Source organism: Drosophila subobscura, chromosome A (assembly GCF_008121235.1).
Source record: "Drosophila subobscura isolate 14011-0131.10 chromosome A, UCBerk_Dsub_1.0, whole genome shotgun sequence".
In the NCBI taxonomy this organism is placed as follows: domain Eukaryota; kingdom Metazoa; phylum Arthropoda; class Insecta; order Diptera; family Drosophilidae; genus Drosophila; species Drosophila subobscura.
Window position 1 is genome coordinate 11,994,127 of NC_048530.1, and position 12,353 is coordinate 12,006,479.

The 12,353-nt window shown below is 40.3% G+C and overlaps 1 protein-coding gene across 4 annotated transcripts in view; it reads right to left on the reverse strand.

Moving 5' to 3' along the window:
- Window positions 1-12,353, reverse strand: part of LOC117903800 (innexin shaking-B) — a 56,603-nt gene that overhangs the window by 25,151 nt on the left and 19,099 nt on the right. For 2 of the 4 annotated variants that reach the window (XM_034816232.1, XM_034816231.1), the window contains exon 2: window positions 7,273-7,432. In XM_034816232.1, the coding sequence (XP_034672123.1) occupies window positions 7,273-7,323 (51 nt within the window). In that variant the 5' untranslated portion in view covers window positions 7,324-7,432. Of the gene's footprint in view, window positions 1-3,990; window positions 5,098-7,272; window positions 7,433-12,353 lie in introns of those variants that run through there. The other 2 variants (XM_034816236.1, XM_034816234.1) reach the window with 2 other exon arrangements.

Here is a 12,353-nt window from a genome sequence, read left to right on the forward strand (position 1 = left end):
TAGTGAGAGACAGACAGAGACATTGAGAGATTGAGATTGACAGAGAGAGATAGTGAGAGAAATTTTGTATGGTATTGTTCTAGTATTTTTGTTGTTTTCGGGAAGGACTTTTGTTCTTTGGTGGTGTGGTTGGTTCGGTTTTGTGAGGGGTTTTACGATTACGGTGATGGTACCGGTATAGAATTTCCTCCTCTGCATAATCGTCTTCATCGTATTGCTGTTTTTATTTTTTATTTTTCTCAAAAACAAAGTGTTTGTAACAAACGCCAGCTCAAAAAGAATACTGCTGCATACTTTTTGGCTTTCGAACCGGCCTCCATTAGTTTTTACTAGATTATGGTATTATTTGGTTTGCGGTTTCAGTCTTTTTTTTTGGCATTCGTCAAAAAAAGTTATTTGCTTACAGTTTGCTTCTCTGGTACTTAGTTTGGGTAATTTTTTGTTTGCGTTTTCAATCAATTAAAATTGCACATTTTCAACAACATCAACAACGACAACTACTTTTTGGTATTATGAATAATATTTATTGTATTGTAATTTTTTGTTTGGTTTTGTTTTTGTTTGTTCTTTTAGATAGATATATAGATATATATGTAGATATATGCATATAGATGTATATATGTATGTATGTATATAGAATATGGCTATAGATATATTTACTTTGAGTACGAGTAGATAGGTATATAGATATGTATATATAGGTGGTGTTGAGTACGATAGTTGTTGCGTTTCTTCGATTCTGTTCCAGCGTTGCATCGTCGAATCGACAGCTCGCTGCACTGCTCATCGCATGTATGTAATAATGAAATTAGGAAACGAAACGCAAACGATTCCAAACCAAGGACAATATAGATTACGATTACGATTGTGGTTAATTAATTGAAGAAAAACAATAAAATCTTTCTTGCTCGCAATTGCTCGGTGCAATTAATTGAACAAATCTCTTTTGAATCATATTTGAAAGCAAATCAAAGAACTCAACTCAAATTAAATAAATTTACACCGATTTACGTACGTACAACTGATTACACATACACATACAGACAAGCATACACATACACAATGCGACATACTTATGTTTGGATGGGTAGACACACACATACTTACATACACACATACATACATACCATAACAATCAAGTACAATCGATTCTTAGTTTTAATCGATGACAATGAGGAATTTAATAGGATTTAATCGGAAATTGATAGTAATCATGAAAATAAATTCCGAGAATTGGGTGCGTGTTTTTTAAAAAATACTTTAGCTTGTGAATAAACATTTTAATACCTTAATATTCGACATGTAAATTAATAAATTAAATTTGAATTCATTTCGATTTGATATAAATTTGAATTATCATGCACGCGAACGCGAATGTATGCCTGTATGTAGTAAGTATGCTGCCATATTTCTTGCTTAGTTGGTAAGTAATTAGTAGATAAGGCTTTGCACTTGATAATACGAATACGGATACACAAATGCCGCAATACGAGTAGTAGATATTGATTGATTACGATACGTTTACGATACAAGGTACGTTTGATTTTGGTTTTGGTTTGTTGATCTGCTGATTGAAACATTTCCGTGTACGTTACGCTACTACAAGGATCCGACAAACAATACAACAAATGATACAGTAGGGTACAGTAGCATATAGATATAGATATGGTATGCATATTATAGAACACAAGAGACTGCAATTGATTGAGTTGTTAGTTACGGCTTAAGACACGTGCAATTTGTTATTTGGGGTATTGGTTTTGGTTCGGTTTTTGGTTTCGGCATTGTTTTGGGTTTTGGATTGATTGGTTTTAACTACTTTTAGGGTGGGGGCGGACAAAGGATCTTGTTGGATCAAGAAAATAGATGTGTGTGTATGTGTATATGTGACAGAGGGTAGGTACAAAAAAACAAATCAAATATTCTCAATTTTATAACTTTTCTTTCCAAATGTGTAGGTGGTCTCAGGATCTGCAGGGGTGTGCGCGGTGTAGGGGTTGCCAAAGTGGAATATAAGTGGAATCATAGCTATTTTTTTGGTTGTTATTTTTTGTATTACTGTTTTTCTTGGACCGAATTAAAAGAAAAGTTTTGTATACTCCAGGTTTTATTTATCTATAGATCAGGTTTAAGGTTTTCAGGCTTCTGGACTGAGAGAGTAAGAGAGAGAGAATAAGAGAGAATTAGAGAGAGAGAGAGAGAGAGAGAGAGACAGAGAGAGAGAGCGACAAAGAGAGGGACAGAGAGGGGGATTGATATTTTTGGTTGGTTCTTGGCCATGGTTCCATATAAGGAGGATTTGTTTGCTCAATTTCAAGTTTGCTTTTATGTGTTTTTGGCTTCGTCTTTGGATGGATCCCAGTTTTGGGGATCGTCGCATTTGCTTTTTGGCAATTATATTTACACAGAACACCATATACGCGGCAATAGAGCTATTTTAGGGCTACCTTTAGTTCTCAGATTTCGGCTTCCCGTCTCGTATGTAAGCAAGTACTTTGGTTCTTTTTCGTTTTGCTTGGCATTAAGGCCAGACATACTTAGTTTGGTTTTACTTAGTTAGATACGCATAAATAGTCATCGTTATTGATAGATGTGGAAAATCATAATTGAAATCAAATGAAAATTAACTTTGGTTGAGTTTAGCTTTAGCTTTCGTTCAATTCCGATGGTGGTGGCACTCTCGGCACTCAGCGCTATCGCAATGCTTCTTGGGATCGTTGTCGGTTAACGCAGGCGGCAATCGCAACACTTTACTATACTTTTACAACTCTGTACTACTGGATTCTGTCTGTGCGTGTGTGTGTGTCTATATTTTTGTGTATGTGTGTGTTTGTTTGTGTGCTCAGATTAGAGTCAAATGTATAGTTATAGTTATAGGTTTGAATGGGGTATAGAGATAGAGAGACAGAGATACAAATATACATACGAGTATCTAAAGTATCGAGATTATTAGATAGAGGTTCATAGGGAGACAACAAGAGATACATGGACCAGCAGAGAGACAATGCACGCTGGGTGTTCTCACAAACATCATTTTGTATTAAATTTGATTTGGTTTCAGTTTCAGTTTAATTGAAGCTATATTTCTTTTGATCTTGGTTTCATTGATTCGATTTCTGTTTTATTTTGAATTTTTTGTTAGTTTTATATTAGCGCGGTTCGCTTTTGCGGTTTTCTTTAAAATCGCTGACGTTGACAGCATATTTTGTGGTAGCAGGCGAGCAATCTGTTGTCGTTGGGTTACGTTTCATGGTGGCATTAGCTGATGTCCTACGCGGTACGTTACGGCTGCACTTTTGATAATATATCGATAGTCGATTATTGAATTTGCATCCCCTGTTCTGTTCTATTATGTTTTTGTACAGTTTTTCAGTTGAATGGTTCAGTTTCCTGTATATCGTGGGCTCAACTCGAGTTAAACGCAATCAAACAAAATCACTGAACAAGAGAGAGAAGATAAAGAGAGGAGAGACAGATTGAATCGAAACTCGACAAAAAGCCAAAGCAAAGTGAATGATAATAACCAAAGGGTATAGGCCGCCAGATGGCGTCCCGTGCAGCTAGTGGGAATGGGGGACTCGTAAGGTAAACCAAAAATTATGAATAAATAAGCGTAATTTGATCTAATTATAATCTACAATACGTATATGCAATATTTATAAGGCAAAAACAACTCATAGATCAGGTGTGTAAAACAAAGTGTAATAGACAGATAGAGAGAGATAGACAGTGGTAGAGAGAGAGAGAGAGAGAGAGAGAGGTATCGGGTGGGACATTCGAGAGACCCTTCTTTTTCTGGTTGGCCTGGGCAACCTTCATATAAACAGATCAATGTGGTGGGGGGAGGAAGCGAGACTGAGCTGAAGTTGATTATGGGGCTTCGTTTCGTTTTTAGGTGGAGGGGTAAAGAGGTTGAGAGTTGGGGGTGTGAGGTTTTTGTGGGGTTAGCTTTAGTGGTAAATTAACTAGAATTGCTTGTTTTGTAATTACCATTTTCTATCACTTTGCGTTAGCGGGGTGGGGGGATGGGCGCCCCCGCGTGGGCACACCACACACACACACACACGCACCACCAACCCTTCGGGGGTGCAGAGCAGTTGTGGAGCAGTAGTTCTCGATTCTGGCTTGGAAGGCCTTCTCGTTGCAGTTCGTTTCTGGTTTCTGGTATCGATTTATCGATTATTTTCTTGTTTAGATATAATTTGATTGCACGTTCTATCGTTGATCGTTGCTCGATTATTGCTTATCGGTTATCTGGTTATCCGGTTATCGGTTTTATTGACTTATCGTTTGATCGATTTTGATTTCAATCCTAAATCTCAGTCACACAATCTAAGGCCACCTATTGATAGTTGCCCTGTTTTCTTTGATTTTACTTTATGTGAGTTTTTGCTTTTTGTTTTTTGTTTTCGTTATTTTAGAGTGCTAAATTATCGATATCTTCATCGTTATCGTTATCTTTATTGTGTCACGAAGTATCGTTTGATATTGATTACGATGTTATTTGATTTGATTTTGGTTTGTTTTTTTGTTTTTGGTTTTCTGCTTGCAAGTTCATATGTAAATAATTGTTATACATGGATATACGTGGCTATATATACATACGAGTTATCACATACGTTAGCATTATTCATTCATTCGTGTTCGTTCGCTATTCATATTGTTCTTCCCGACATAGTTCTCGCTTGATTACCGCTGGCATTGATGGCCCACATTTTTGCCGCACTCTCAACTGTCTACAGTTCCTGTTGCTGCTGATGCTGCTGTCTGGACGACCTGGCGACTCTGACTCTGGCTCTGTTGATGCTTCTGACCAGGACTTCTGGTCTTGGATTCGGTCTGCTGCGTGGACGCTTGGCCAGGCCATGTGGCGGCAGCCTCCTCGGCCGTTGTTGTTGAGACCGCTGTTGCCGTTGTTTTCTCGGTCTTCCTTATTGTCCTGATTGCGCTGTTCGCTGTTCTCGTTGATCTTCTGGGTGAGATCGTCGCCGGCTCGTCGCTGCTGGGCAGGGTTGTCAGGCTTGCCTCATAACCGCTGAAGCCGCTGGCTTCTCCGTTTCCGCTTACGTTGCTGCTGCTGCTGTTGCTGTAGTCAACCTTTATTGAGGTATCGGGTTCGGTTTCGATTCGATTTTTGTTTATTGGATTCGATTGTGTTTTTCAGTTGATATATATATGTAGAGAATAAAGCATTGGTTTTTAATTATATTTTACCCTTCTTAGACAGAGAAAGGTAAATACTAAATGGTTAAAGAACGATTACGGCCAGGGGCAGGGGCAAGGACTGGGTCTTGGACACGGGAGAGACTTATCTTCGGTTAGGGATGTGTTTCTGAGTGTGTGCCTTGTGTGTGGGGAAATCATAAGCCTATTTGACACGCGTACACAGAAAACAAGGAGTTATAGAGCTAAACTTATAAAACGGTAAAAATCGTACAAAATTTTTCTTGCCAACAAATTTTTCAATACACACAAACAGCGAGAACAGACACAGACATAGAGACATAGATATAGATACAGCTATAGATATAATTATAGTTGTAGATTTTAGCTAAGCATATCAATATCAATCAATCAATTACACAGCCAATTACAATCAAAAATCAAACTGAACATAGACAAAAAGAGACAGAGAGAGATAGTAAGTAAGACAGGGAGAGCGACAGAGACTTTGGTTGCCTTTTTGTGTTTTTGTGTGTGTCTGGTATGTGTCTGGTGTGTATGGTATGTTTGTGAGCCAGAGAAAGACGCGTATTGTGTGTGTGTTTATCTGTATGTTCTGTTGGGAGAAAGATATAGGAGAACTCAGAGCGAGAGAGAGAGAGAGAGATAGAGAAAGAGAGAGATGGGTATGGCGGATGGCTGGACAATGGTTATAATGGACAATGGGCAAGAAATGGGTCTGTGATGGTCAGCGCTACCAACTCTCTGCCCTGTACAGCTCAGCCTTAAACCCGGCCGCAGCGAGAGTGATATTGAGAGTGAGAGAGGGCGAGAGAGGGGCAACGAGAGAGATAGATGCTTTGTTCTTGGCCATCATTTTCTTAAGATTGTCCTTTGTGGGCTTTCCTTTCGCTTCGCATCTTTTATAAGGGGTTTTTTTTGTCTCGCTTTGTTTTTTTTCTTTTTGTCTGTTGTTATTTGCATGCTCAAAATCCTACTTGATGAATGTTTTGCATATTAATTTCATTCTTTTTTCCCGTACTCTTTTTTTATTTTGTGTTTTTTTTTGCAATTTATGTGAATGTTCATTTGTTTGTTTCCTTTTGTTCTGTGATCTTTTGAAAATGTTCGTTCAGAATGTTAAGTCTCACGGTAAGTATATTATTATTATTATTATTATTGTGTATTATTCATATTACTTTCGTAATTTTTGTTTTTCATTCCTTGTTGGTATTATTATCATCAATGGCTTTCGGTTATGGGATGTGGCAATGGTTGAAAAGTCATGGCCTCTAAACTTAAACAGAAAAAACATGGGGGGCAAAAAAGAATGGAATGGCTTATTTTTTTTTGTTGGGGGCGCTCGTACGGATGAGGCTAGCTCGGAAGGGACATTTGCAGCTGTCCACTGCCACCATTACAGTGTGGAGAGTGTTTTCGTTTGTTCAGCTGTTGCCCTGTTGCATTATTATTTTTTGATTGGTGATATATTCATGAATATTTGTGATTACTTGTGATTCAGTTTGATATTGAGATTATGGCTCCACAGGCTGTCAGGGGAAACGGCGGCTGGACGGTGATGGTTTCTCTCACATGGATTTCACGACGAATTGGTTTGTGGCTTTGGACATTCATGATGGGATGTACATACTTGGTACTCTATGGTTTTTTTTTGGGGCAGTACAGTGTAATTTTACATGTTGGACGTTAACTTATTTATTTTACTTTATGTTTGGTATTTTCTGGTATTTTCATGTATTTATCTGGTATTATCTGGTATTTTTGCTCGATACTTTGTAACGCTTACAAAAGTGGTGGTGGTAGTAGTAGTAGTAATAGGTATGTAGTAGAGAATAGTAGTAACATATTCGATTTTTTTGTTCGCTTTTAAGCAATTTTTTTTTTTTGGCATTGGTTTTACGATTTAAACTCAATTTGTATTTGTATTTTGTTTGGGGATCGAGATTGAGATTGAATTGAGGTTGAGTTGAGTAGTAGTAGAGTAGAGTATGGTATGGTATAATCATTCAATGAACCAAAGGCGGTATAAAAATAGAGCAAGTTCATATGGATTAGTACAGTTGTTAAAAGGAAACAGTTGACACTCACCGATGATCTACTCACTTGCATAAACGCATAGACGCCGCGTAAAAACTCCATGTTATTTTGTTGCTCTTGGGTACCCTTTTTGGTTGTGCGTTGGGCCCGACTTATATACTGCTTAACGGTGTCCGCAACAAGATGTGGCTTTAGTTTGCGTGATAGAACCCTGCAACGAATTAAAAAGCTACATCAGTCACATCCACAAACTAGCCTCACAGAGAGAGAGAGAGAGAGAGACAGAGAAGCTCTTATATGTACAGAGGTATAACATGTGGAACTATCCTCAGTCGAGGTCATCCAGTACTTGACTTGGCCCTCGCATCTAAATTTAAACGTTAAGCAAATTGTCACTCGAGAGGTGCTCGCCTTTCTCATCTTTTAAACGGAAACACTTTCCTCTGCCTTTGTGCTAATTGGCCGCACTTAGTGGGTCCACACAGCAGCCCACTCCACCTCCACCGCAGGCATCCACTTGTGCGTTTGTGTGTGTGTGGTGTTCATGAAATATGCGGAAAGGCCACAGCCATGCCAAACACACACACACACACACACAAATACACATGCATACTATACATAGATAGATAGTGGAAAGCGTGTGGGCGGACAGTGGCGTGGGTAGAATTTTTGTGTTCTCTAATTGAAATCCTCCTCGACTGACGACTTTACGCATTTTGTGTGAATTGACAACGTAGATTACGCTTATCGTTTAATTGCCTCCAGCAACAGGGAGGATGCTCCAGCTTTAGCTTGAGCTCCAGCTCCGATTTCATTTCCGGATCCATCTACATATCTCCCATTCTCATCCTCATCCTCATCCCCATCCCCGTCCCCATCCCTGTTCCGGCACACACTCACGCATAATTCCAGTTTTTATTAGCCAAGCTTTTAAGCTCTGACTAACCAAAGACGCGGATAGACGCACAGCCAGGGACTGCGAGGCAAAATGCTCACTCCCATTTGTACACCAAGAGAAAATAATTCTACTTCATGGTATACCAGCGTATGAAATTCCAAGTGTGTATGTGTGTCCCCCCCATTTCTCTGTGTGCATCGTTCAGAGAAAGCGATGCCAGTTGGCTGATAAAGACCAAGACTTCATTTACTACTCTATTGACTCAAGCATCTAGCAGCTGGGGAGATTTTCTGTGATTTTCTGTGCTTTTCTGTGGATTAGCAGCGCATTTAATTGGATTCCCATGTGAGCACACAGACAGCAGAAAAAAACACCATCATCCAGCTGAAAGAATCTGGTGGAGTATTTCAGGAATTTAATTCATGAAAAATGCAAAAAAGGAATCCTCCTAATGTTGCATATTCCCAGAACGAAAACTAATAAAGTTTGCTGTGCTGGCTCTGGTCTGGCTCTGGTCTGGGCTCTGGGCTCTGGGCTGGCTGCCAACTCGCATTTCCGTTTCCGGTGTGCGCCTAATTTATTATTAATGAAAAAAAGAGAGCGAGGCGGCTACAGGAGCCTGAGGGTCTCCGTCTCCGTGGGCGGAGGAGGCTAACTGCCTGCTGATTACTTTCGAGAGCAACATACACAAATTTTCACCAAAATCTCCACAGCCTCTCGGACCTTGGACACTGTGCATATTGACTTAAGCTCAGCATTCGGTGTGCCACTTGCCACGCCGCCCAGTTGCCCGCCAGTGGCCGGCAGAGCCCAAAATAAATTCGAGTACAAAGCAAATTGCGACGAAGGCCGGCACGGACAGACCCACCCATGTTTCTTGCTGAAGAAACGAAATTGAAAATACTTAAAAGGCATCGGCAACATTAAGTACTTGTATTTTCAACTTGTCTTTCGGCGTTCCTTTTTTCTGCCTAAAGCTTAGAGTGTATTCTTTTTAGGTAAGTATTCGAAGAAACCATTGACGATTATTCAGTTCCACCAATGTTATTTCTTGATCAATGTGGTGTGTCCTTACTCCGCCCTTCTCTTTGCCTTCTACTGCCTCTCATCTAAACTTCTACTGTCTGTACACTTTTGTAGTTATTTTATTGTTGGCTTGTTCCACTGTTTAGGGCATCTCCAAGTCCATAAACATTTACGCTTTTCCCTAAACTTGTTGGTGGCTCTGTTTTCGGCATTTCATTATGCCCCCAGTAGATGGGGGCGGTGTACTTCCAGGGAAGGCGTGGCGGCTTGCAGAGGTCTTGTTTTCGGTCGCGACGCCCTCTCTCTCTTATTTTTTGTTGTCTTATTGAAATTATTTGACCTTTCGGCTGGAGGCGCACAAGCTTTTAATTTATTATTATTTTCTTAACCGCATTCACCTTCTGCGTCTGGTCTGGTCTGAATCTGGAGGAGTCTGGGGTACCAGCTCCAGCTTCAGCGATTTCTGGAGGGTTGAATGCCTCAGGACTTGTTCGTTACTTTTGCCTGCAAATATTTCGGCGGTGTTACTTTGTTTTGTTTCACTTTGGGTTTTTGTTTTGTTTTATTTCTCGGTTGACAGGCGTAACAGAAATGTTAAATTGCAAAAAATAAATCTAGAAATTGACTTTCTGCAGGGCGCCTCGGTCCCTTTCTGCTCCTTGCGGTTCGCTTGTCCCTGGCACCTTTTTTTCTGTTTTTTCGTCTTTTTTGTTTGTTTGTTCGCTTCTTTTACAAACTGTCGCCTTTTTGAGTTGCCGCTGACAGCGTGAAAATCGAGATAAATGTGTTTTTCCTTTTCCGCAATCCCCATCTTTCCCACTTTCCAACGCACTGCGGCCCAGTTTATTTAATTTGAGAAAGAAAAGTAGAGAAAAGGCAGTGAAATGGTCTCGCCAGCGAGTGCAAACGTTTTCATTTAAAGATCGAAATCAGTGAGAGTCCCGTAAAGGAATCGCAGGCAAAGATGTCATCAGGTGAATATTTGTATCAACTTTTGTGGGTGGCATTTTTTGACACTCCCCTCAAGATATGTGTGTCAAGGGTGTTGTGTGCCGCAACCCCTACCCCAGCCCTGAATTGAACGAGGGTATTATATGTCACATTATTGTATCTTCTCGCATTAACCAACCCATTGAGTCCATTGATTTATGATACCTTCTGACACATATATTTATATTTATGTCCACAGTGTCCGCACACTAGCAGCTCGCTGTATAAATATGAACCAAATTTAGAAACGTTTTGAATTTCAACTAAATGATTTTGCCTTCTCTGGCAGACAGACAGACAGATGGCTAATAGGAGTAAGTCTGTCACTGTATAATGCAACAGCAACGTCAGTCCGCGCAGCAGCTGGTCCTGATACTCAGCAATCCAATTTGTTGCGAGAGAATTGCGTTTAGGCGCTTCAATCTTTCCTCTGTACTCCATCAAGAAGTAATTGCAGATGTTGGAGTTGACTGACAGATCTGACTGCTCATTCTCTGTCTTATTGGTGGGGAAATCCCAGCTGTTCCAACTGTTCGTGGCAGTCGAAATATAATTTTCTTTTGGGCAATTTCTTCATTTGAATGATCACCAAACGCTTTGCAAAAAACTTTTCACTCACTGCGGCACTCGACAAAAATCTCTCTATAAGTGAAGGGGCTCCCTCACTCTGACGTCTCGTGTCTCTAGTGGCGATGCGGCGACAACTGAGGCACAGTCGCAGTCGGAGGCGCTGCAGTGGCTGCTGCAACAGTTAACGGAGGGCTGCAAGGCCCCGAGAGTATGCAATCATAAGGAAACCCAGCCACAAGAGTGTGTGGATGCCACTGACATCGTTGACAGAGAAAGCAGATTGCCATGAAATTATTTTTTGTATATAAAATGAAGACAAAGCCATAGGAATTTTCATTTCAGTTTTTCCCAACATCGCTACTGTGTTCTTTTATTTGATTTTCTTTGCTTTTCTTTCGCTGCTCTTTATCCTTGGCTTGTCAGGGTAATAAGCGCAATTAAATGGGGAGAGTCGGTTAAGTAAGATGTTGGAATACACTGAGAGAAGCTAGGTATACGCATATGTTTCCCTGGCAAGTTTATTGGCAATCCTGTGGCCAACAAACCATGCAAACTCAAACTCAAACAGGAATATCACACATTGGAATTATAGAAATTGTAGAATAATTAAGATGAGTTTCGGGGAATTTGCAAAACATGAGTAATTGCATTTCCTTCGAATTTCCATGCAAAGCTGCAAAGACATCTCCTGCCATCTGGCTCATCGAAAATTCTCATAAAATTTCATTTGCTTCGACAAATTTGTCAAACATAATTATGAAATTCTCTGCCGAAGCTGCAAGAGGCAATGGGTGTTGATGAGATTGAATCCAATGAATGAATAACAATCAATGAGTATTCATTGCATTCGATTCGATTCAAATCTCTTCCTGTTGTTGGCAACACAGCGGGAGAGGGAGAGGGAGAGCGAGAGGGAGGGTTGGTCCTGCCTGTCCATTTGCGGGGGGTCCCACTTAATTGGCCTGCCACAATTTACTCTTGTGCTTTATATTGTCGTTTGTCGCTTGTCTTTTGTTGCGGCTAGTCCTTCAAGATTGCCTTCTTGTTGCCCTGTAATTGCTGTTGCTGTCCCCAAAGCCCACCAAAGCCCAGCCCCCCTGCTGAGCCGCTTAAATTGCATGGAAACAACTCGAGCTCGGGCTGCAGATGGAGAGGTCAGCGCAGAGGTTGGAAAATGCCAATGCCAAAATAATTGCGCATAATTCCGTTTTCCATTTTCCATCCATCCATCCATCCATCCAACGAACGAACGAACAAGCAACGACCGCAAAATGCATTTCGAATAATGGCCAGAGTATATAAGTATACGAAAATACACATGTAAGCATACATATATACATATGTACATATGTATGCATTCGGATGTACTCTATAGTCCTTTATGCCGTTACGCACTGTGTCCTCTGGCTGTGAATGGTTACAGGTAAGTACTCGTACCGCAAGCTGACGCTTATATTGTATCCATGCATCGGTTAAGGAATGGGGTGGCCCATCATTAGCATATTTGATGTACTTTCAGAATACTTTCTCATTGCCAAGGGAGCGTTATGCATGTCCTTTATTAGACTCTTGTTTGGGTCGCCTGTCGTGTGTATTTTGCAATTTTCCTTATGGTTTTCAATTGCTGCAGCTGGAGTTTTTTTTTGTT